Source organism: Amphiprion ocellaris, chromosome 20 (assembly GCF_022539595.1).
Source record: "Amphiprion ocellaris isolate individual 3 ecotype Okinawa chromosome 20, ASM2253959v1, whole genome shotgun sequence".
NCBI classification, from domain to species: Eukaryota; Metazoa; Chordata; class Actinopteri; family Pomacentridae; genus Amphiprion; species Amphiprion ocellaris.
This window is the reverse complement of record NC_072785.1, coordinates 648,283-674,602: the sequence shown is the minus strand read 5'-3', so window position 1 is coordinate 674,602 and position 26,320 is coordinate 648,283. Positions and strand designations below refer to the sequence as shown.

General features: G+C 41.7%; 1 protein-coding gene across 2 annotated transcripts in view; it reads left to right on the top strand.

Moving 5' to 3' along the window:
- dicer1 (dicer 1, ribonuclease type III) overlaps positions 1–26,320 on the top strand; it is a 47,678-nt gene that overhangs the window by 8,191 nt on the left and 13,167 nt on the right. The window contains exons 2-24 of one of the 2 annotated variants that reach the window (XM_023289732.3): positions 156–263; positions 607–807; positions 931–1,093; positions 1,309–1,439; positions 4,032–4,166; positions 4,270–4,430; positions 4,700–4,868; positions 5,737–6,209; positions 11,529–11,661; positions 11,894–12,136; positions 12,270–12,424; positions 12,556–12,688; positions 12,865–12,940; positions 13,074–13,213; positions 14,973–15,152; positions 16,681–16,894; positions 17,007–17,160; positions 17,300–17,482; positions 18,057–18,162; positions 18,790–18,965; positions 20,193–20,952; positions 23,547–23,699; positions 24,420–25,052. In XM_023289732.3, the coding sequence (XP_023145500.1) occupies positions 694–807; positions 931–1,093; positions 1,309–1,439; positions 4,032–4,166; positions 4,270–4,430; positions 4,700–4,868; positions 5,737–6,209; positions 11,529–11,661; positions 11,894–12,136; positions 12,270–12,424; positions 12,556–12,688; positions 12,865–12,940; positions 13,074–13,213; positions 14,973–15,152; positions 16,681–16,894; positions 17,007–17,160; positions 17,300–17,482; positions 18,057–18,162; positions 18,790–18,965; positions 20,193–20,952; positions 23,547–23,699; positions 24,420–25,052 (4,785 nt within the window). In that variant the 5' untranslated portion in view covers positions 156–263; positions 607–693. The remainder of the gene's footprint in view (positions 1–155; positions 264–606; positions 808–930; positions 1,094–1,308; positions 1,440–4,031; positions 4,167–4,269; positions 4,431–4,699; positions 4,869–5,736; positions 6,210–11,528; positions 11,662–11,893; positions 12,137–12,269; positions 12,425–12,555; positions 12,689–12,864; positions 12,941–13,073; positions 13,214–14,972; positions 15,153–16,680; positions 16,895–17,006; positions 17,161–17,299; positions 17,483–18,056; positions 18,163–18,789; positions 18,966–20,192; positions 20,953–23,546; positions 23,700–24,419; positions 25,053–26,320) is intronic. The other variant, XM_023289733.3, reaches the window with a different exon arrangement.

The following is a 26,320-nucleotide window of genomic DNA, read 5'->3' as shown; positions in this document are numbered from 1 at the left end:
TCTGTAGCAGCCAAGCCAAGTTGAATGTTTTTCATTGTATACTTATATTGAATGACCCTACTGATGTAGAGTCAGATTTATTTGTAACTGTTGTATCTGTCCTGTGTCTAGAAATACACAATGACTACAATGTCCTTTATTTTTTTGTTTCTCAGGTCTGTTTCTTCATAAATGTGGGGAAGCGTCAGTTGATTAAGATATATTTTATCATGAAGCCCAGATTGAATGTTCCCTGCTTATCCAGAAAGTCTAAGTTGTTACCTGTAAGTATATTTCCTAAAACAAGCTCCAAGCAAGCTGTTAACATTCTTAACAAGCTTTTCTATAAATGCTCACAAGCTAATGTTAAGCTCTAAACAAACTGTTCATTTTCAAAATAAATCACACACACAAAAAAAATCTAGTTGAAAAAGTAGCTTCAAAAGACTGATGCCCATCATTGCCATAGGTGTTGTTATAATTTTGTTGTCTGTGCCAAAAAATGTTTGCACAGTGGTGGATGTGCTACAAATGTTTGTGTGTGGCTGTGCTGTTACCTCTTGCTGCTGATTGTGTTAGTGCGTCATCTGTAGTGTATTAACGAAAAAATCTTATCTCCCCTGCCAGTGAACTTCTGAAAAGAAGAGGAGGATGAAATGAGATAAAGTGGACGACTGGAGGAGCGCAGCCCCCTCAACTTGACCTCTTTGAAGCATGGCAGGCCTACAGCTTGTCACCCCTGCCACTTCACCCATGGGGCCTTTCTTTGGTTTGCCATGGCAGCAGGAGGCTATCCATGATAACATCTATACACCTAGGAAATATCAGGCAAGAATCCTATTACCCACATAGATCTGTGTGTTTGTGTGTGTCTGTGTTAAATTAAGAGATGATTTTCACCTGAGTTTTTCGCTGGTGTTATTTTCTGTAAAACTGAAACTTTCTTCACAGGTAGAACTTCTTGAAGCAGCTCTTGAACACAATACTATCGTCTGCTTGAATACTGGCTCAGGGAAGACCTTTATTGCAGTACTTCTAACGAAAGAGCTCTCCCACCAAATCCGTGGATGTTACCAAGAAAATGCAAAGAGGACTGTTTTCCTGGTAAACACAGGTACATGCAATACACCACGACTGCTATTGTTTTTGACGCCACAGAAGTTTCTATTTGCTTCAGTTTGTAATCTTTGTGTCAAAGAAACTGGGAAATTGGCCTTGTTCATCCTTAAATCAACTTTTTAATTTAAGGCATTGTCTGGAGTATGTTGTGTATGAAATAACTGAATTTTAAGAAAGTGTTTAACTGTATCTCTGGTTTGTGCTGCTTAGCATCGTCTGTAGTTCAGCAAGCAGCTGCAGTTAGGACTCACTCTGACCTCCAGGTGGGAGAGTACACAGATTTGGAGAAGACCTTAGCGTGGACTGACCAACACTGGAGTCAAGAGATAATAGAGAATCAGGTGTGCTTACTATACTATTTTTTACTATTTTATTTTCTATGTTCTATTAAGTTGAAGCTGGTTTCACACTAATTTACTTACTACAACACTGTAACTGTCTTAAAAGTTTTTCTTGGTTAACAAATAGGCTTAATTTGTTCTTTAATACAGATGCTATTTTTATTATGTCTTTGTACCAGCAACAGCTGTGCCCAGAGGTATTATGTTTTCAGGTTGTCCATCCTTATGTGCGTATGCCCCATTCTTGTGAATGTGATATCTCAGGAATGCCTTGCAAAATGCACTCACTGTCATGAGTAACAGCTAATCATATTGTGTACACAGCTAAAGTGAGAGAGTGCGCAGTGGAGTGCAACTGCAGACATCGTAGACGCTCTGGTGAATTGATAGAGTTGTGTCTGGAAGATGAGGTGCCAGCTACTGCTGAAGGTGTAATAAACACTGCAGTCTTCCACAAGCATTTCTGATGTTACAGAAAGACCCCAATAAGTTACTTTTAGTTAATAAGTGGTGCAGCTGGAAGTTATTCTGCTGACAGTGCGAGGCTACGGCTGTTCCTAGGAGGTTAGCTGTGCCAGAGGGCAACAGGTCAAATGTGATGTCCTGGGTGGGATGAGTTCTTAATGGTGTGACTAGCTCTGCTGTGATACCGAAAGCTATCAGTGTCCTCTAGGCAGGGCGGAGGACAGCCTTTGATATTTTGAGCTGTGTTGATCACCCTCTGCAGAGCTCTCCTGTCTGCTGCAGAGCATCCACCATACCATGCTGAGATGCAGTATGCCAGAGTGCTCAGCACAGTAGCTCGGTAGAAGGCCACCAACAGCCTCTCCTCGAGGTTCTTTTTCCTGAGCACTCTCAGGAAGTGGAGTCACTGCTGGGCCTTCTTCACCACTGCTGTGGCGTTGCCAGACGTGGACAGGTCGTCATTGATGTGCACGCCCAGAAGTCTGAACGAGTGGACCCTTTCCACTCAATCCCCACTGATCTAGAGCGGGACCGGGTCTCCACCGCCCTTCCTTCCTACCACGCTGACAGCCTCTTGACCTCATCTCCATGAGCAGACTCATCTCCTCCTGAGATGAGCCCGACAACGGTGGTGCCGTTGGCGAAATTTATAATGGAGTTCGAGAGATGGGTCAGAGTGCAGTTGTGTGTACAGCAAGTACAACAGAGGACTCAGTACACCGCCTTGTGGAGACCCAGTGTTGACCGTGAGCGTGGGGGAGAGGTGGGGCAGAGTCTGACAGATTGTGGGCGGTCCGTCACAAAGTTCCTAATCCAGCTGCGGATGGAGAGGCCTTGGTTAGAAAGTTTCTTAACTATAATGTCTGAGATGATTACATTGAAGGCGGAGCTGAAGTCTGTGAATAGCATCCTTACATAGCTTCCCTGGTGTTCCAGGTGGCTCAGCGCGGTGTAGGTGTAAAGAGCTGTGGTGATAGCATCTTCAGTGAATCAGTTTGCCCTGTAGACAAACTGATGTGAGTCAAAGGTGGGGGGTAGACTGGTCCTGATGTGCTGTGAGACCAGTTTCTCAAAACACTTCATGATCAGAGGCATAACTGCAACTGGCTTGTAATCATTTAGACCATCTATGGCTGTCTTTTTTGGGACAGGGATGATGGTGGATTGTTTGAGGCAGAACGGGATGGTGGCATGTGCCAGAGAGAGATTGAATATTTTTGTCAAGACCCCAGTCAGCTGATCAGCACAGGCCTTGAGTACTTTTGCATGTACTCTGATCAGGCAGGCAGCTATTATAGGGTTTACTGTCCTTAACACACATCTCACTTCATGTTCCTGACACATCAGTGTGTCAGTGCTGGAGGCTGGTGAGTGAGGTGTGATTGTTAAGGGCCTCTCAGCCTCAAAACAAGCAAAGAAATGGTTTAGTTCCTCTGCCAGCGAGGCGATGGCATCAACAGCCACGTGGCTGCTGCCTTTGTCATTTGTGATGTGCTGAATTCTGTACCGCATCTTCCTTGAATCCTTCACAGTAACATGGTCCTCAATTCTCCTCTTGTAGGCCTTTTTGACATCCCTGATGCCTCTCTTCAGGTTGGACTTGGCTGCACTGTAAAGGGCCCCAACCCCCTGGCCTGAAGGCGGTGTTGCGGCCTTTGAGGAGAGTCTGGACCTCACTGGTCATACAGGGTTTCTGGTTGGGGAAAATCCCAGATCTATTTGAATGACAGCAACATTTTCAACAGTTTTTGATATAGGAAAGTACAGTGTCGGTAAATTCCTGGAGGTTGTGATGTTCAAATACTTTCCCAAACGTCTGTGCAAAACAGTTCTGCTGCTGAGAGAACTGCCTCAGGCCATGTTTCAATTGTCTTTGTCCTTGACTTTGTTCGTCTTATGGACCTGACTATACGTGCTGTTAACAAGTAACTTCTATTGTTTATCGGCTCCAGATATCATTTATTGGCATTCTGACCAATATTTGATATTGACATCGGCTCTAAAAACCCATATTGGTCGATCCCTACCTTGTTGCTTGCAGCTTCTTTAACAGTGTCATCATCTTACTGTGTTCATGGTCAATAATATTATCTTTTCTGCTGTCTTTCTCATTTTTTTCTCATACAGGTGCTGGTCATGACTTGCCACATATTCCTTCATGTTCTGATGAATAAAATTTTACCGTTGTCTAAAATTAACTTGGTAGTGTTTGATGATTGTCACCTGGCCATCACAGACCACCCCTACTGTGAGATTATGAAGGTGAGGATGTGATCTCAACAAAAAGTAGTTTTTCTTTTGGCAAGACTTGCAAACCCTCATGCAACATAATTGTGAATGACCTGACTGTTATCTCGATGTGCAGCTATTTGAGGAGTGTTCATGCAGTCCTCGTGTCCTGGGTCTCACAGCTTCCATTCTGAATGGAAAGTGCGACCCATCGGAACTGGAGCAGAAGATCCAGAATCTAGAGAGAATCCTGAAGAGCAATGCTGAGACGGCCACTGACCTTGTCGTCCTGGACAGGTAGTAAAAGTTTTACAAATTAGAAATACAATTGTACAAGTTAAAAATTTTACAGTTTATCATTAATAACTTGGGTAATTAATTATACCTGAGGCTGAATGTGTGCAACGTTGAGCTAGTTATAAGTAAACATAGTAACAATCAGTTCCACAGATCACAGCTCATTTAAACCAAGAAGAACAAAGAAGTTTGCAACATCACCTGAAAGGAAAATTGATTATCATAATCATGAGTCATACCTTACACCTATGAAATATGTTATATCACAGATATGCCTCTCAGCCCAGAGAAGTGGTGCTGGACTGTGGCCCCTACGTGGATAAGAGTGGGCTTTCCTCCTGTTTGCAGGCAGAGCTGGATGACGCTCTCCACTTCCTGAATGACTGTAACATACCTGCTGCCAGAGAGGATCGTGATCCCACATTCATCTCAAAGCAGGTTAAGGATTCAGTGTATTTTTTTTCTTCTGTATTTTATTCATTATTTAAATATGGAATTATGTATGTGTACTATGCAGTCCTAATTTTAATCCTCTTTCTTGGGGTAGTTCTTATTACACACCATCTGAACAATGGGGTTCCAAAAATAACTTTCGTAATGCCAAGTTTCCGACCAATCTCTGAAATTCAGACTAAACCTTTCTGGAGCATACAATACCAAGAACTGAAGCCCACTTTTGCGCTTACTTTTTTGCCTTTCCACTGTACCTAAACAACTATGAATATTAGATAAATTCGACTAAAAATAGGAGTCAACAGACTTTAGTTGAAACAAAACAGCATGATGAGATAGTCGGAAACACAGTGATCACATTCATTTGCTATTTTGCGACTGAAGTCTTAACAGGATTTTGAGAAGTACATATTCAGAGGTGGAAACAAAGATTACCAGGTCCTTGTTTCTACAATATTGTTCTACTTTAATGTGAAATAACGTTCAGCAGTTGACAAATATTAAAATATTCCATAATCAATATTTACATAGTAACAGTGGAACAGAGTACTTTGTGCAATATGGAAGGAGTCACTTGTGAGTGAACACTAGAGATGTTTTAGTAGGCTCAAGCCTTGTTTCGCTGGTTAGTAATAGCGATTGTCCCTGGTCTACTGTACACTTTTGCCCCTAGAGCAGGGATTGTTTGTCAGGCAGTAACTAGAGCCTAGGAGAAAAATTTAGACCTGGTTTCCTCTTTTTCACAATGCAAGTTAAGAGTTTGAAGAAAGGTTAGTACTGCTATTAAAAAAAGCAAGCACACCTGTAGGAAAATGCAATCTTTGAGTTTGTTGCTTACTGTTTTTGTCCCCAGGTCCTGAGTGACTGCCGGGCTGTGCTACAAGTGCTGGGGCCTTGGTGTGCAGATAAGGCAGCAGGCATCATGGTGCGTGAGCTTCAGAAGTACATTAAACACGAACCGGAGGAGCTCAACCGCAAGTTCCTGCTCTTCACAGACACCATCCTGCGCAAAGTGCATGCCCTCTGCGAGGAGCACTTCTCCCCTGCTTCCCTGGACCTCAAGTTTGTCACACCAAAGGTCCTCCGGCTACTCGAGATCCTGCACGAATACAAGCCATTTGAGCGGCAACAGTTTGAGAGTGTGGAGTGGTACAACAATCGCAACCAAGACAACTATGTGTCCTGGAGTGACTCAGAGGATGAAGATGAGGATGAGGAGGTGGAGGCTAAAGAGAGGCCAGAAGCCAACTTTCCCTCACCATTCACCAACATCCTGTGTGGGATCATCTTTGTGGAGAGGCGTTATACAGCTGTTGTCCTGAATCGGTAAGGATTTGTCATCTTCATTGCTGTTTATCTTGTTTATGTATATCAGACAAAGTTATGTATACTAGCAGAAATTCAGTTTTTCTTTTTGCTCTATTTTCATAGATGATCGTTTCTGATCTTAGTGTGCAGTCACTGGTTCTTGTTTTTTGTCCTTGGTGTCTCTGTGAAGCTAAGTACTGTACTTGCAGAATATTTAGCATATAGATAGTTGATAATGCCAACATTCCTTTCTGAAGCAGTGCCAGTTAAAAGTGATATATTCAAATAAATGACATGCTTAGTGGACATTTTGTAGTCATATTTATCATTTAAATAAATATTAACAAAAGCTGATCAGTTGCATATAAAGACCAAGTATGTTTATAAAATTTTGCGAATTGGGTGACAATGATTAGAACCTCCATTAAGGCTTGAACATACTTTCCAAAATTTCATTAGAATCTGTTGGTGTGAAAGTGCTACAACTACATATTAGCAAAGAGATTAAACAAATTTAACCCGCATGAGAGGCATACAAGGTAAAGGCCTTTGCTTTCCAAAAGGAGTTTACCAATGAACATACTGAGATCACCCATGACAGTTAAACAACTGACAGGGAAAGAAAGAATCATTCAACAGAAATGTCTTCAGTCAGCCAAGGTGTGGGATATGTTTGGAAGCAAATAAACAGTTAGTGTAGGTAATGTGTTGAAAGCAAAAAAAGAATCTGAGTGACTTTGACAAGGACCAAATTGTGACAGCTACATGGTAGAGATCCAAATCAGGAAGTGTTGTGGGATGCTCCTGCTATGCAATAGTTAGTGTCTACCAAAGTGATCCAAGGATGGACAACTGGTGAACCAATGACAGGATCATAGCTGGCCAAAGCTCATCAATGCATATGGGAAGTAAAGGCTGGCCCATGTGGTCCTAGCCCACAGAAAGGTTACTGCTGAACACTTTGATGCTGGCTGTGACAGAGAGGTCTCAGAACACACAGTGCATCACAGCTTGCTGTGTCTGGGTTTGTGTAGCTGCTCAGGAAGTTCATGCTTGCCAATGTCCACTGCCAAGAGCACCCACAGTGCACAATGTGAGTGTCAGACGTGGACCAATGGCCAATGGAAATCAAGTTGCCTTTTCCATCATGTGAATGTGTGCGCATGTGTGTGCTCTTTACCTTAGGAAGCTCACAGCAGGACAGGATGCACTGTCAGAAGGAGGCAAGCTGGTGGTGGCAGCATGCTGCTCCAGGCAATGATCTGATGAGAATCCTTTGGTTTTGACATTTATGTGGATTTTACTTAGACACAAAGCACCTACCTAAACATTGCTTCAGACCACATAAACCACTTCATCTTAACAGTATCTCCTAATGACAGTTGCCTCTTTCAGCAGGATAATATTCCCTTCTAGATGACAAACATTGTTCAGGAATAGGTTGTGGAACATGACAAAGAGTTCATGGTGACATGGCCTCCAAATTTTCCAGATATCAGTTTGATTAAATGTTGCTCTGAATAAGTGCGTCACATTTTGCAAAACAACAAATGTGGACATGTAGCATTACACTGCAGTTTTACACCAATAGACAAATGAACTTGTTCATCCTGCTGTTTTGCTAATAGTATCGACTATGGTTTTCAAAATGATCTTGATGAAAAGGATGCATTTGTTGTGCAACAGCTGGAGGCAAAGAGCAAACGTAGTCAGATGTGGTTGTTGCTAGAGCTAGACGCCACTATTACAGTGAAGTCAGTAAAACACATTTTTCCCACTCCGACTTTTTAAATACAAGTTGAACACAAAGAAGGTGCTAGATGCATAAATTGGTTATGGCAGCAAAAGTGTGTGTGCCCTGAATACACACTGTCAGACAGAAATCTATCAGCAGAAGCTGCCACAATTATGACAAAACAAAGCAGCTGAAAAGATCAGAGAACCTGTCTGGCTTTAAATACTTGTACTTATGCGTGATTATAGCCAGTGTAGAGGTTGTTTGTTGGGTGTGTGTGCTCGTGTGTAGAACAGTGAAGGTTTTTATGCAACATGGGAGGAGCTTCTTCAGGTCAAACAGTTTTTAATGATGACTAGATTTCCATAGAGTAACTTGTGAATTGATTTAGGCAGCCTAAGTCCATTTTAGAGAGATGGCATTGTTGGACATTGAGAACATTTTGAACTACTAGTACATATAGATATTAACTCCACAGCAATTTAGTTTTCACCAATTCTAATTATAGAAAAATAAACATAATTCACAACTTAACATTTCTCTCTCTGTTAATGATCTGAGCATATACTAATACAATAGATCTGTATAATAGAATTTGTATTTGTTTGAGTCTAGACTGGCAATGACCTTTGCTTCATGTTTATGTTACGATTAATTTTTTTATTCCAATTTAGGGTAGCTCTCTTTTTTTCACAATATGTGTGTTAGCATCCCCGTGCTTAAGAGTCTTTGTGATTGTCCATTTGAAATGACTGAGTATGCAGGTATGAAAGGTCTCGTATACAAGACTGCTCTGCTTTTCTCTTTAAGCTTTGCAAAGTGGGTAGACGACCTTTATGCTTTGTCTGTGCATCCCTCCTGTACGTAGTTCTCCTCAGATGGTTTTAAGGTTGCATTGCGCCTGAATGTAACATATTTACACTACATTGCCAAAAGTATTCGCTCACCTGCCTTGACTCGCATATGAACGTAAGTGACCTCCCATTCCTAATCCATGGGGTTCAATATGACATTGGTCCACCTTTTGCAGCTAGAACAGCTTCAACTCTTCTGGGAAGGCTGTCCACAAGTTTTAGGAGTGTGTATATGGGAATTTTTGACCATTCTTCCAGAAGCGCATTTGTGAGGTCACACACTGATGTTGGACCAGAAGGCCTGGCTCTCAGTCTCTGCTCTAATTCATCCCAAAGGTGTTCTATGGGGTTGAGGTCAGGACTCTGTGCAGGCCAGTCAAGTTCATCCACACCAGACTCTGTCATCCATGTCTTTATGGACCTTGCTTTGTGCACTGGTGCACAGTCATGTTGGAAGAGGAAGGACCAGCTCCAAACTGTTCCCACAAAGTTGGGAGCATGGAATTGTCCAAAATGTCTTGGTATGCTGAAGCATTCAGAGTTCTTTTCACTGGAACTAAGGGTCCAAGCCCAGCTCCTGAAAAACAAGCCCACACCATAATCCCCCCTCCACCAAACTTTACACAATGCAGTCCCACAAGTATGGTTCTCCTGGCAACCACCAAACCCAGACTGGTCCATCAGATTGCCAGATGGAGAAGCGTGATTGGTCACTCCAGAGAAGGTGTCTCCACTGCTGTAGAGTCCAGTGGTGGCTGCTTTACACCACTGCATCCCACGCTTTGCATTGCACTTGGTGATGTATGGCTTGGATGCAGCTGCTGGGCCATGGAAACCCATTCCATGAAGCTCTCTGCTGAAGCACTGTTCTTGAGCTAATCTGAAGGCCACATGAAGTTTGAAGGTCTGTAGCGATTGACTCTGCAGAAAGTTGGCCACCTCTTGGCACTATGCACCTCAGCATCCACTGATCCCACTCCGTCAGTTTACGTGGCCTACCACTTGGTGGCTGAGTTGCTGTCGTTCCCACACACTTCCACTTTCTCATAATACGGCTGACAGTTGACTGTGGAATATTTAGGAGCCAGGAAATGTCACGACTGGATTTGTTGCACAGGTGGCATCCTATCACAGTTCCATGCTGGAATTCACTGAGCTCCTGAGAGCGAGCCATTATTTCACAAATGTTTGTAAAAGCAGTCTGCAGCCTGGGTGCTGGATTTTATACACCTGTGGCCATGGAAGTGATTGGAACACCTGATTCTGATTATTTGGATGGGTGAGCGAATACTTTTGGCAATATAGTGTATGTAAGGTTATCCCTGCAACCGATGGCTCAATGGCATTTGAGCTCTTGATGTTCTTCCCCCCTACTTTTGCATCAAAGGAGCAGAGGAGGTTGCAGTCATTGTGTCCTGTGCATGCACTATGCACCTGTAACATAAAATTGTGCGTTCATGTAACCAGTTGTCTGTCTGTTTTGCTAATCCAGCCAGACGTCGATCTTCGTCCAAACATTGGCTTTTTCACTGGACTGTGGAAGCCATCTCCATGGCTTAGAACAGCAGTGGTCTCCTATTGCCTTACAGTGTGAGGGCATATTCTACCAGGGGCATGGCAACATCATAGGCTCTTTTTAAAGGAGTGTCTGTGAGTGATATCTATGCTGCAGCTAACGTCACTTTTCCATTGACCATGCACAAGAGTGCTGCTGGTTAGACCCCACTTCAGTGGCTGCTCTGTGGGATATGAACACATGCTATATGTGTTCTACAGAGTAAATTGACTGCAAAGAAACAAAATGCAATGTCTATCACTTCTGTTCTCTGAAGAAAATAAACATGGTACAACACTTGGTTGCTCCACTGCGCATCTGGGTCAGATGAAGAGCAGCTGGGTCAGGTGAAGAGCAGCTTATCAAACTGAGGGATGACTGTGATGACAGGTATTTATATGTGCAGGCAGTGTATCATCACAGATCATCTGCCTTAAAGGTGTAAATAGAAGTGCCTTCAGTCAGACCACAGGATAAAATGATATCCATACTTAAATGTGTTGTACTTCTATCCTTTAGAGAGCAGAGGATATAGACCTAACATTTAGGGTTTTTCTTAGCATATAATATTTGGTATTATGCAAATCAATTTATGTTGTGACTGACTAGTGTATAGACAGAGAGCAGGCATTTTCAACTGTAAAGCATGGCAGTGGAAATGTTACGGTTCAGGGTTGCTTCACTGCCTCAGGTACTGAGCAGTTTGCAGAATCAGATCAAAGAGTGTGTAAAGATAAAATGAGGCCTTGTGATCGCAAGCTGAATTGGAACCAGAATTGGACCTTTCAACAGGATAATGATCTTATGCACACTAACAAATCCATGTTCGAAAGGTTCAGAGAGAATTGGGTGGCTGTATTTGCATATAGGAGTCATCAGACACTGGTAAACAATTACGCAAAAACCTTACATTTAAAAATTATTTCTGAGGGTGTACTCTTGCCACAGAAGAATATTGCAGTTTTGTTGAACATGTGATTGATACTGTGTTAAACCACCATCTGTTGACACTGTTCCAAAGAGGATTAAATGTGTGATTGTCAAAATATCATGCCAAAAAAGCCAACAATTTTCTTTACTCTCATCCTGCTTTGTCACATGACTTCATGTCTTAAGAATAATTAGTTTAGAGAAACAGTAGAATGTCCTTGCTGAGTTTTATAATTGACACATGCTGTCTCTTCCTTCCTCAGTCTTATCAAAGAGGCAGGGAAGCAGGACCCGGAGCTTGCTTACATCAGCAGCAACTTCATCACTGGTCACAGCATTGGCAAAAACCAGCTGCGAAACAAGCAGATGGAGGTGGAGTTCCGGAAACAAGAGGAGGTACACAAATAGAGATCATGTGGAATTGTCATTCTGGCATTATTATACAATGTCAACACTCGATGTTAAATGGTGTGTGAATGAAAAGCAACAGAATCTTTTAACCAGCTCAAGTTAGTCAATTATTGTTGTGTTGGTGATTTTTGAAAGGCGTTCTTGACGTAATATAAAAGTCGACATCTGTTATTACATATCAAAGTAAGACTCACAACCCACATCCCTTCTCCAACAGGTTCTCCGCAAATTCCGGGCTCATGAAACCAACCTGCTGATTGCCACCAGCATAGTTGAGGAAGGTGTTGATATCCCAAAGTGTAACCTGGTGGTCCGGTTTGACCTGCCCACAGAGTACAGGTCCTACGTCCAGTCCAAAGGCAGAGCTAGAGCACCTGTCTCCAACTATATCATGCTGGCTGACACTGAGAGGACCAAAGCTTTTGAGGAAGATCTCACTACCTACAAGGCAATCGAGAAGGTGACCTTTTCTCTTATCTGGCCGGACTGGGACAGTCAGCCTTAGGATTGCTTGTCCTGTCAAACCTAGGAGATCTAGCCAAATAGGGGAAAAGAGTGAGGTACTGATGATGATCTTGTTTTCTTTTGAGCAGATCTTAAGGAATAAGTGTTCGAAGTCCGCAGAGGTGAGGGAGTTTGAAGTGGAACAGGTGCTGGACGATGACAACATACTCCCACCATATGTTCTTCGATCTGAGGACGGTGGTCCCCGGGTCACCATCAATACAGCTATTGGACACATTAACAGGTATATGATTTCTGGTTTTTGTACTTGGATTTCTGTCTTGAATACTCCGTTAATAAAAAAAATGCATAGATCAAAAATTCATGTTGACATTACTTTGCTTTTACAAAACATTTTTGAACTCTGGTATTCAGGTATTGTGCTCGGCTGCCTAGTGACCCATTCACGCACCTAGCACCCAAATGTAAAACTGTGGAGACAGGGCAAGGACGCTTCCAGTCCACACTGTACTTACCCATAAACTCCCCTCTCCGAGTTCCTGTTAAGGTATGGAAGAACATCTGTTATGTTACTAATTTGGTTTCTGGTTATACCCTGAATTAGTGCTCCATACATTATGTTGTTCATTTTGTCCAATCTTTTACCTGGGATTTATTAAGAATGATCCATATTGTAAATTGTCGGGGTGCATTCATTTTCTTGACGTGCCACTGTCTTTCCAGGGTCCTATAATGAACTGTGGCAGATTGGCAGAGAAAGCAGTTGCACTAGTATGTTGTGAGAAACTCCACAAAATAGGTAAAACAAGACTTAAGGTTTTTCAGATGCCTGATGATGAATACACACTGTCTGTCGCTATGGATTTCATACCTGTATGTATTTTAGCTTGTTTTCTCTTTTTTTCTATTCTTTTTTGCTTCTTCCTTCCCAGGTGAGCTGGATGATCACCTGATGCCTGTGGGGAAGGAGACAGTAAAATATGAGGAGGAGCTGGACCTTCATGATGAGGAGGAAACCAGTGTCCCAGGCCGGCCTGGCTCTACCAAGAGGAGACAGTGCTACCCTAAAGCCGTACGTCATGCTTAAAACAAGAGCTCAGTGACACTCAAGGATGCTTATAGAGGACTCAAAGCAAAACTTGTAGTAACAAGATACAGGGGGTCCTCGGTTTACGATGTCTTCGACCTATGGCGTTTTGTTGTTATGTTAGAACTGGCTACGGGCGGGTCCTCAATTTATAACGTATGGCGTTTCGTCAGAACTGGTTACGTGGAACTAGTTAGAGTGGAGCGGATGAATAGGTCGTCACACGGCGAGTGGAACGGACAAATGTCGTCATGTGGCGCTGTAAGACGGCTTTGTTTACATTCGCTGGTTGTACGCCATCTTGGATTGTGGTACATTTGCTAATTTTTTGCCCGACATTATGGCTCCCAAGTGTAAGTCTGACACTTCTGATGGCAGTGCTTCGAAGAAAAGGAAAGCCATCTTCATGGAAGTGAAATTAGATATAATGAAATGCTCAAGTTTTAAAAACTGTGTAACATATACTGTTATCTTGTTAAATGACTCATACATGCATGCAGGTCTTTGGTATTCATGACTTTTCCGAAGGACTGATCAATATTGTAACACACATAGCAGCTTTGTTTACATTTTCGCCGGAGTTCCAACTTACGGCGAAAATTGACTTACATCGATCCGTAGGACCTGAACTCCGATGTAAGTCGAGGACCCCCCTGTATAAGCATTTAGTTGATCCACAGCAAATGCGACGGAGCCTGTCAAATGACAGTTGAAATTAAACACTGTAATGTAAATTAATGTCGAGCTTTTGGTTAGGTAGATGGAGCCAAAGCAAAGCTAGCTTGCAAGCTCATTAAAGCTCTCCTTTGTCACATATTCTATCATAAGTACTTTTATTAGCTGTCATTTTTAATATAAGTCTGACAATGAAGGAAAAGGATAGCAAAGATTTGTCCAGGGTTGGAGAAACAGAAGCAGTCAGCTGCAGATGAAGAAGAACTGACAGAAAAAAATTATTCTTTCTGTTTTTAGTCACTCGTACTGATAAATTTGGCAACTTATTTAGACATTTTTTTCCCAAGACAACATGCCTTTCAAACCTGTCGGCAGGTTTGGGGTTCAGAGGGTTTAAGAAATATAGTAGGCTAGCAGTAGTAAAGTCATTTAATTTTTGATTTCCTGATGTGACAACAGAGTTATATTTTTCATTTTGTTTGGCTGAAACAGGTGAATATGACATCTACGTGTTCTACTCTGTGATATACAAAAGAAAAGAAACAAACAAATAAAATATACTCATATGTGATATTGCCTAACCCTAATACTGCAGATAATCAATACTTCACTGAATTTGAGCATCTCAAACTGCTTCCCTCACTGTCTACACTGCATGACTTTTGCAGAACTAGGAGTGCATTTATAACAGATTGCAGATGTCACAATTCATTTGTTATATAGCAGTGTGACTAGGCGTTTTTATACCTAAATTCCAGCATTTCAATCATGTTAGCAAAGTGCAGAAGATCATGTGAGGAGAACACGGCGAAAGCAACTTTATTCACTACATTTTAGTTATGAATATCAAACCCCTATTTAGAAAGTGACGGTTTACTACATCTGACTGATGAGAATTGTAAAGCTCATAAATGCCTTCTCCTCAATTCCTTGTATTTAAATGATCTAAAAAAATGGCAGAGAGACAGAAATTATCTCTTGGATCATCAGTGGCCAAGTGTATATGCAGAGTAATTCCAATTTGTTGTTTACATGCATGTTATTTTTGCCCCTACTATGTCCTCTCTAGATACCAGAGTGTCTGCGGGACAGTTATGCTGCACTGGAGCAGACCTACTATCTATACGTGATTGGGATGGTCCTCACCACCCCTCTCCCTGATGAACTGAATTTTCGCAGAAGGAAGCTTTACCCGCCAGAGGACACCACCAGATGCTTCGGCATCTTGACTGCCAAACCCATACCTCGAGTAGGTCGCCTCTTTTACAACTTACATTTCTCTGACTACTTCACTTCACACTAACGCTAACACTGTTTGTCTTAATCCTTTTTTGGTTTCCTTTGAGCTCCTCCGAAGAGTTGGGCAATAGACAAAGCTTTTACTAATTCTGATGATAGTACCGTATTTTTTGGACTAAAAGTCGCACCAAAGTATAAGTCGCACCAGTTAGAAAATGCATCATGAATGAGAAAAAATATACAAGTTGCACTGGACTGTAAGTCGCATTTTTTTTTTTTTAATTTTTTTTTTTCAAAATCCGAGACCAAGAACAGACATTTCATCTTGAAAGGCAAGTTATAATAATAACAACAGAATAAAGAACACTGGAAACACACCACAACTGGACCAGCATGCAGCATACGGTGTGTTTTGAGCTGCGATCCGGTGTGTTTACCCGGAGAGGGCTGCAGCTCATTTGGATAGAGTAGACTTGACTTCTACTTTATGCAAATTTGATGCGACGTGCAGAGATTCCACGCACCGTGAAACTGTCCTCTAACTTCTAAACTAGCCGTCGGTGAACTAAAACGAGGACAGATTCAGCTGCTGCACAGCTTATTTCTCGTCTCAAATGCTTTCAGAAATACTTTTCTCTGAACTCCATCCATCCATTATCTATACACCGCTTAATCCTCACTAGGGTCATGGGGGGGCTGGAGTCTATCCCAGCTGACTCAGGTGAAGGCAGGGGACACCCTAGACAGGTCACCAGTCTGTCACAGGGCTACATACAAAGACAAACAATCACTCTCACATTCACACCTACGGGCAATTTAGAATGATCAATTAACCTCAGCATATTTTTGGACTGTGGGAGGAAGCCGGAGTACCCGGAGAAAACCCACGCATGCACAGGGAGAACATGCAAACTCCATGCAGAAAGATCCCGGGAAAGCCGGGACGCGAACCAGGGATCTTCTCGCTGCAAGGCGGAAGTGCTAACTACTACGCCACTGTGCAGCCCCCTTTTCTCTGAACTGTTTTTGAAATAAAAGAGAAAGTTTGCGGCCGAGCTGCTGTATTTATCCGACGCATCTACCGGACCGTCAAGCTGAAAGCTTGGTCACGTGACCACGTAGTGGCCCGCTGAAGCTCGAGTGCTGTCATGTGACCATGTTGTGGTCCGCTAGTGACCGCCCGCCATCTGTGCGATTTTCAGATACGGCGCGTTTACATGCGGGAAAATCGCATCTAGTGGACACGTGGCTTCAGTTGTCTTAAAGTTAATGTTTAAATTAATTTTCAATGGTACAGGAGTAGCAGATAGCGGTAGTTGTCACAAACCTAGAGTGCTCTCTCGCGGCTGTAGGTGATGTTTACTCCTTGGTCATGTCGGTTAGTGTGAAATAACATTTAAGAACATGTGAAATTATGTATTTTGATATATATGAGTCGCACCTGAGTATAAGTCGCAGGACCAGCCAAACTATGAAAAAAAGTGTGACTTATAATCTGGAAAATACGGTAGTTATTCCTTCTTGTCCATCTTGTCCAGATCCCACATTTCCCGGTATACACTCGCTCGGGTGAGGTGACCATCTCCATTGAACTGCAGAAGTCTGGCTTTGTGCTCACTTATGCCCAGCTCGACCTCATCACTCGCCTCCACCAATACATCTTCTCCCACATCCTCCGTCTGGAGAAACCTGCACTGGAGTTCAAGCCTACGCTGGCTGACTCGGCTTACTGCGTTCTACCTCTAAATGTTGGTAAGTAAAATCACTTTTTGTCCATCTTATTGAATTATTTTACTAAATGAGTGAAGATGCTTATCAGTCTCTTTTGATTACGGTGTCTGTGTCACTCAATGTGCTTCTTTAGTTGGGGACTCCAACACACTAGACATGGACTTCAAGTTCATGGAGGACATTGAGAAGTCTGAGGCCCGCACTGGCATTCCTACCACTCAGTACACCAAGCAGAACCCGTTCACCTTCAAGTTGGAGGACTACCAGGATGCTGTCATCATTCCAAGGTACAACAGCATCAAATGACAAGGGAGTCTGTACAATCCCCGCACACGAATGTTTTGGATGTATGGAGAACAAAATGACATGAAAACAATTGCAAACTTACCCAAACTAACTGCTAGCTGTCATGCTGCTCCCCTCTAGGTATCGTAACTTCGACCAGCCTCATCGCTTCTATGTCGCTGATGTGTACACAGACTTGACTCCACTGAGCAAGTTTCCTTCACCAGAGTATGAGACATTTGCAGAGTACTACAAAACCAAGTACAACCTAGACCTGTCCAACCTGAACCAGCCACTCCTGGATGTAGACCACACCTCCTCCAGGTTAGCTGCACAAAAACTGTACACTATGTATAGCTATATAGAGCTGTATTTATTTGCTGTCAGCATTCAGAATGTATATAATAAAAAAATATGAATTGCGTTAATTAATAATAATATTTCAATTGTGTAGCCACTTTAAATGTGAGTAGAACAGAGACCAAGGGCTTATATCTAGAGACACTATGTAGGTCGAATCATTATTAAACAATGGAATAGGTATAAACGCTTAATTTGTACCTTAATTCAGTGCAGTTGTAAATTACCTATAATACTTGTACCGAACAAATTTTCCAGTAATCATGGAGTAAAGTCATATATGGCAGGTAATAAGATACAATGGCCGTTAGTAATATATGAGATGATTTAGAGTACGAATGGCATGACACAAAAGAAGAGAGCCATGAAAAATGTTCGTCTTACGATATGTGTCTTTGTAGAAATATAAACATTAACATGTTGCTCCTTTTTTTCAAAACTCTTAATTATCGAGATTCTTTTCTTATTATTTTTGGCCATTTTTTGTAAATGACTTTTTGGACTAGGATCAAGTCAAGGTTTTCTTGGTTTCTCTCAGACTGAACTTGTTAACCCCTCGGCACCTGAATCAGAAGGGCAAAGCACTGCCACTCAGCAGTGCCGAGAAGAGGAAGGCCAAGTGGGAAAGTCTGCAGAACAAACAGGTAATAGCTGCCTCTGTTGGAAGACCAAGGGCCTGTTTGTACTCCCTTGCGAAAGTGCACAAGAACATCTGCAGACAACATAAACATGTAGTTGTTCTTACTGTACTATTTTCTAGTCTGCTCGGAGGATGCGTTCTATACTTGTGCAGTAGATGGTGTCTATGTATTCTGTGCATGCGCTATGAATCAAATCAAAATTTAGTTTGGTTTTCCAGTTTATGTTGTTGCCCCTGTAGCATTTAGGCAGACTATCCGCCCCGATCACAACAAGTAGGAGGGTATGTGTGCGTCCTGACATCACTACACCCTCTAATGATAGGAGCCTTGCATGTTCAGGGATGTGGAAAATAGCACTAACCTAATTCTGCTATCTAACCTCAGATTGTTGGGGAATATGCTTTATCACTTCAGAATGACAGCTCCTCAGGAAGTATTTAATGTCAAAAGGTGGTGTCTGTTGAATACCTGCATTTATGTTTTTTAAGGACAGTCTTAGGATTAGTGCTGATCTAGTGTCTTTAGACACCCTGCATTTTATTGTACAGATGAGTTTCAGGTACATCATCTTCTCATAAGTTGTCATGAATTCCTGATGCAACCATTACAATCTAATGTTGTGTTTATGAGATCCTGGTTCCAGAGTTGTGTGCCATCCACCCCATTCCTGCCTCTCTGTGGAGGAAAGCAGTGTGTCTGCCCAGCATCCTTTACCGTCTCCACTGCCTGCTGACTGCCGAGGAGCTCAGAGCCCAGACAGCCAGTGAAGCTGGAGTGGGAGCCCAGACCCTCCCACCCGACTTCAGGTGACGCATCATACAAATCTCTGGGTTCACTTCATTAGGGGTCCTTTATTTTTTATGGCAGTTCAACTGTAGTCAGGTATATAGTTTGTTGTTTCTCACGCTTGCTCTGTCATTTGAGAAACCATCACCTAAATGTGGACTTCAGTGGTATAAGAAAAAAAATGAGTGCTGTGCAAACCCAGCTCCCCATGGCATTGGAACAGCCTCTAGCTGACAGTTCGCAATGGGCCAAAGCCTTAACGAACACCATAGGTCTGTTTATAGAGCACAGTTTTATAAACACATGCTGAAATTAATCAGGCTCCATTCTAAAGTTTCCTCTTGTCATCATATTAGCCAGCAAGTCAAGCAACCTTTTGCATTTACAACCAATGGTTGCACATCATGATCTCTAAGGGTTACCTGACAGTAATAGAGTAGTTTAAGTAGTACATTTTCTCAGTGAATGGATATTCAGTATTTTTTTAAAGAGACTATTTTTCACTGCACAGTACTAGTGTGAAAATGAATGATGCTACTGTGAACACAAATACAGTTTAAATGCATTTAATTGACTAAATTCTGCACCCTTTTCAGATTTTATATATTAAAACCACCCCACATTAAATTGACTTATGAATTGATGGTTGCAGTTCCTAATGATTCATTTCCGTTAACTGATTAAGTATGAAAGTTGTTATAGGTTAAAAGCTTTCTGTGGTATGAAGGTATGAAGCTATATATGTGCTTTATCACATAGCAGCGCTTCATGTGTAATTTCTTCACCACCATTTACCCAAAGCTCGATCAATGAGTTTATGGTATTTCTGTCATCAGACTATCGGTATAGGCTTCATGGCTTTGTTGCCATCAATTTGGCTATCTCAGATTACAAGTCCCTCAGATGCTCTCCAAATGCAGAGGAAGAGCTTTGTTCATGCTTTCTTCCACCTATGAATTTCCAAACCAACTGGGGCTACACACAGTTCTGTAGGAAATTGTAATTGTAGAGTGTGCCACTATATCACCATCAAAATACAGTGGATTATCCTGCATCCCTAATCGTTAGACTGAAAGCAAAACATGTCTAAACTACTTTACGCAAAGCTTACATGGAAAATGTCATTTGTAAAAATTCTTTCCTTTCAGAGGACATTTAAAAATTTCTTTAAGTTTAAACCATTTGTGTGTGCACTTAACCAGACAGTTTCCCAGTATTCCAACAAATTAATGCTCTGTATGTGGCAGATATCCAAACTTGGACTTTGGCTGGAAGAGATCCATTGACAGCAAAACGTTTATCTCCTGTCCTGAGTCCTGTAGTGAGGAAGGTCATGATCACTGTAAGCACCAAGAGACAGAAACCCCTGATCCTAGTTCCCCAACAACTCCAAGTAGTGACCACTCTTGCTTGCCTAAGCAGGGGCCATTTACAGCCCTTGATCCAGGAGACGCCTCCTGCACCAGGAACTTAACTAATGGCACTGCCCAAGTCACTGATTGTGATGATGACCGCCATCATGACCTTCACCAACATGACAATTGCCAACGTTACCAGCCCAGTTCCCCTGGGCTGCAGAGCCCTGAATCAATGCAAACCACTACCTCAGTTCCTGTGCAGCCCCCTCACAGCTTAAAGAAGCCCAGCTCTAGTTCTCCACAGCCTAGTGATGAATGTACACCAGAGAGGACTTCAGACCACACGAATAAAGCTACCTCAGTCTGCAGCCAAGCAGCCACGGGTCATGACACTCCTGCACCATCTTCTCTTGACCTTGCTGCTGACCCCCAGCACAGATCCCAAGCAGGAGACTCCCGCAAGAGCTTGGGGCCCAACCCGGGTCTCATCCTGCAGGCATTGACCCTATCAAATGCCAGTGACGGATTCAACCTGGAGCGGCTGGAGATGCTTGGCGACTCCTTCCTGAAACATGCCATTACCACATACCTGTTCTGTACCTACCCTGATGCTCATGAAGGACGTCTTAGCTACATGCGCAGCAAGAAGGTGAGATTGACCTTTATTGCTCAGCACATATTGATAGGGCTATTTGGCTGTTTCTATCAATATGGGAGTCTTAGAAATTTCTCTAAAGTTGGAATAATAATGTATTGTTGTAAGCAAGCACTGGCTAATTACAGTAAACACACAGTTAGTGCACATCTGGCTAGAACTAATGCTGTTTTATTAAACTGTCCTGCAGTAACTCCTACTTTTACGAATGCTATGTTCAGTTCTTGATGAAACTGTCTTAGAGCAGTATTGATACAACTGTTTACCAATTTTGGAGGCTGCAGTTTGTGGTGTTATGGTAAAAGCCTTACATTAAGAGCTATTTCTAACATTTTTTCCTTTCCAAAATTATTATTGAAGCTAATATAAGTAGGGTAGGGAAGGCTGAAAAATATTTACAAACACCTCTGTTTAAGTATTGGGCCCAGCTTAATATAAGTTGTTTTGAAAATGTGTTTACATTTTCTGGGGTTTTTTTGTATGTTTGTTTTTACCTAATCACTTAAAGGACACTGTGGATGTTTCTTGTTAAAAAACTATGTTTTGGCACTAATCACATGTATAATAGCTGCATCTCAATCATTTGAGTTTTACGAAATAGCATTTTATTTTAATCTAGTTAAATATAGTATACAATAGAAGTGAGTACAATATCTCTCCATCCATTATCTATACACCGCTTACTCCTCATTAAGAATTAATGACCTGCAGGGGGTTAGAGTCTGTCCCAGCTGACTTAGGGCAAAGGCAGGGGACACCCTGGACAGGTCACTAGTCAATCACAGGGCTACACATAGAGACAAAAAAACCACACTCACATTCACACCTACGGACACTTTAGAATCACCAATGAACCTCAGCATGTTTTTGGACTATGAGGGTACCCAGAGAAGCCTGAGGCAGCCGTTAAGTGGCTGCCTCAGGGAGAACATGCAAACTCTGTGCAGAAAGATCCCAGACCTAGGCCAGGACACGAACCAGGGATGTTTTAGCTGTGAGGCAACATTGCTAACCACCAAGCCACTGTGCAGCCCTAGTACGATATCAGTCAAATGATTTAAAACTGTATCATCTTACAGTAATTGAATCACTTCTAAGTTGAACAGTAGCAACAGTATTTTCTCTGATGTTAAATTCAAATCTAACAATTTAGATTTACTTTATTAGAATACAAACAGTAGGAACACAATGCAACAAAAGTCAGTACACCTGTCATTATTGATATTCACATCTTTTATTTATTCAATACCTAGTATGTCCAAATTTATTTTTGATGACTGACTCAATCCCCCTTTTCACAGAGGATGCCAATGTTGCACAAATTTGTGGACGACAGGTGTTCTGCCATTCTGACATTTTTAACCTTAGAAGCTCATGTGTAATTAGGCAGTGTATTGTGGCTCGTTAACATGCTGAAATATTCCTCCTCTGCCAAGCATCTTGCAACTGGGAGTCCTCTTGTCAGCCAGTATTTTTGATGTTTCTAAAGTCACTGACAGTACCCTTTATAATTATCATTCTCCAGCATCTTTGGCACTCATGCAGTCCCATAACATTACACTTCCATCTTGGTGCTTCACTTTTAGGACTATGCATTGACTGTGGTTGTCTTGGCCAGGCCCATGTGGGAACAAATTTAAGTTGGTCTCATCAAACCTAAGAATGTGTTTCCATTGTTGATGACGCCTAATTTCATTTAATTTATCAAACTTGATTCTTGCAAGTTTGTACTGAACAACAAGTAAAGGTGTATTTCTTGGATGCCATCTTTAGAGGTTGACATTATGAACTGCACTTTGCATTGTCTAAGCTGTCACAGAAACTCAGATTTCTACTGATGACCCCTATTTGTGTACGTGTGTGAAGCACTTTCTTCCACAACTAGATTGTGGAAGTGCACTGTCCATGACATCATTTTAGGTGGACTGCCACTGTGGTTCCGATTTGCTATACTATGTATTGTTCTATATCTCCTGATTACTGGTGCTATTGTGTTTCATCGGATTTTCAGTTGGCCTCTGACCTTCCTGTAGCATTCTTCATCTGACTCACAATCAGTATTTTTAATTCCTCTGGCAATTCTTTTCCATATGGAGCTAAATGCAGACATGTTGATAGTAGCAGCCCAAAGTTGAACAAATTTTGGTGTTCCCATGTAATTTTATTACTATGTTTATACAATTAGACTGATTCGAAATCAAGTTGTACGCTGTTTTGTTTCAGGGATCACAATTTTTCTAACTTGTTTGTCAGTGATCACTTCATATTCACTGTTATTGCATTGAGTTTCTGTTTTGGGGCCTGTATTTTCAATATAGTCTCTATTATATTTGTTTTGTATGCATATGAGGAATTACTCTACTATTCAACTTAGAGATAATTGTCAATATCATAAAGTGTGTTATGTGTTATGCGTAGGATGGTAATTGTGACTGCGCTGGATGTGTTTGCATACTGTTTAGACTAAGCACGCATACTCAGCTACTCGGTGTATCTTCTCACTTGAGAGCAGATTCTACCAAGAGATCTGCTGAAAACTAACTTTTCAAAGGCTACATTGTGTTACTGATGGTCTGCCCATTGTCCAGGTGAGCAACTGTAACCTGTACCGTCTGGGGAAGAAGAAAGGGCTTCCCAGCAGGATGGTGGTGTCCATCTTCGACCCTCCCGTTAACTGGCTGCCTCCTGGATATGTGGTCAACCAGGACAAGAGCAGCAGTGACAAACTGGATTCAGATGTGGTCAGTGGATTTGCAGGAACTTTCTGAATGTAACATTTGCAGAATGATTGTGCTTAATGTAAGGCAATTGACATTCTACAGTAAAGTTTCACCAGTGCCACCATTGTTTCTAGTCAGTGTTGTCAGTGTTATGATGTTGTCAGGCCACTAGAGGGCAGGCTTTCCCTATCCCTGACCCTAACCCTTGTCTTGCAACACATGGCAACACTCTGCTAGTATTTTGGTTTTGAATCCCACAGCTCGCAGGTTTAAATTCTGCTTCTGCAATAAATGTTTTAAATGAAGGGAAGAAAAATGTGAATATTATAATCTTAGTTCACAGCAGTACCCATGATGAATGTATAGCTGGTCTTCACGGAACAAGTCAGAGATGCAAAGTTGTTTTTGTTACTGATTTGTGGGTAAGAAATGAGTTCAGTTTTTCTATACAAATAATTAAATGTATTCACAGTATTATTTTTAATAAGTCTGTTATTGTACTGAACATTTATAACCAGAGTCAAAAAGTAGCTTGTTTCTGATTCATGGTTTTGGTTTAGAAATAGTTCCACTCACACAGCAGAGAGCTGTTCAAATGACACGAAAAGCAAATCATGTTTTCCATGCAAAAGGAAGATTTATCTAAACGTGCTAAATAATACTTGATGCCTGTACTCAACCCAACCTACTTCTTTATAGTTACTTTTTTACCTGAACTCTATCTTCTTTGTGTCCATCCAGGTAAAAGAGGATCTTCTGACCAATGGACGATCTGGGAATGACTATGATGAGGATGATGACGGTGAGGATGTGGATGAAGATGGTGAGCTGATGTTGAAAGATGAGCCAAAGGATGAAGTCAACATGGAGGATGATCTGGAGTACTACAAAGAGCACATTAGATTCATTGACAACATGTTGTTGGGATCAGGTGCGTTTGGTAAAAAAATCTCTCTTAGCAGCTTCCCTCCCTCACTCACCCCAGCCTCGGTCTCCTCCCCTGCCATGGAGTCTCCATATGAATGGAAAGCCCCCAAGAAGCCCCTCCATCCCACCACAGCACACTACCCCTCAGAGCAGGTGCCCAGTGGGCCTTCGGTTGAGGAGTTTGACTACAGTTCATGGGACGCCATGTGCTACCTGGACCCCAGCAAGGCCGGAGAGGAAGATGACTTTGTGGTGGGTTTTTGGAATCCATCGGAAGAGAACTGCGGCACTGAGCTCGGCAAGCAGTCCATCTCCTACGACCTGCACACGGAGCAGTGCATTGCAGACAAGAGCATTGCTGACTGTGTGGAGGCTCTGCTGGGTTGTTACCTGACCAGCTGTGGAGAGAGAGCTGCCCAAATGTTCTTATGCTCACTGGGCCTCAAGGTGAGCTAGGGCTTCAAACACTGTTCAATATCGCATCCAGTCATAATACAGCACAAGATATTACTCAGTGACAAAATAAAGGAAACTCTTAGTATACACGAATAAAGTAGCAGAATGAATGCATTTGTCACAAATTAATTCTGTCTATATCTTTTGGAAGAATGCTGTTCATCTTGAAGTGTGGTAGAATGATACCTTGCGAATAAGACACTTAATGTTCAATTTTCATTTTTATTACTCAGCTGTCATTAGTCACTGTGTGACTGTCATTTAATTATCGATACTACTGGTCGCTTTCAGTACCGTTAATGCTTGAGGATCCTGCTATAATATAGTTTCTTTTAAGTATTACACAGTCAGACTGCAGCTTCTGCTTTTTTATTTTTTTTTTTTACCACTGTCCAGTTCAGTATTGTAGTTTTGTTCCCTTTTGTAAGGATCCACCACCAAACAGTCTTAAAGATCACCTGATAATGATTTCTTGTCATCTCTTTTTTTCATGATGGTAAGCTGCTTAGCAGCAACACTTGTCATCACAGAATTGTTTATTTTTTTGTTTTTTCACTATTTTATGACAAAAAGCAGCTTATCCTTTCTGTACATGCAGTAACAAGTGTCGGTCTTTGTGCAGGCACAAGGATACCAAACCTGACAATCTAGGTTAACCCACTGAACTCCAGTTTCTGAATGTTCTTTGCTGCTGTCACATTTTAATTACTTCATCATTTTTCACTGCAATGTAAAGTCCTGCACCTTTAAGGAAACAGCACAAAAATGGCCAGAAGAAATGAGAAATAAAAATTGTCTTCTGTGCATTAGGACACAGTTATAATGCCAAAAATCAAAAAAAAGGATCAAAACAAAAGTTTAATTTCTTTGATTATGTATTTAGCAAAAAATCCAAGTGCTCACAGGTGTTACCAGTATTGAAAAAAATACAACCTCTACAAACTAGGTGTTTTTCCATGCTACTCTGCACATCAACTTGCTCCTCTCTATACCGTTTTTGAACCATGCTGCATTTATTTATTTGGTCCAGTTTTTTTTTTTTTAACTCTCTGTCTCTCTTTTCATCTTCTCTCTCTCTCTGCCTGCATTTCACCTGTCATAAATTTTTGTTATGTGTCTGGTTGCAGCAGAGTCAGTAATGGCTGCTTAGTTACGCTTACAAGAATTTTAACTGGATCTGGTGCAAGTTTTGTTTTTTGTTTGTTTCTTTCTATTTTGAATGAACAAAGCAATTCCACTTACTGACAAGACAACATTTT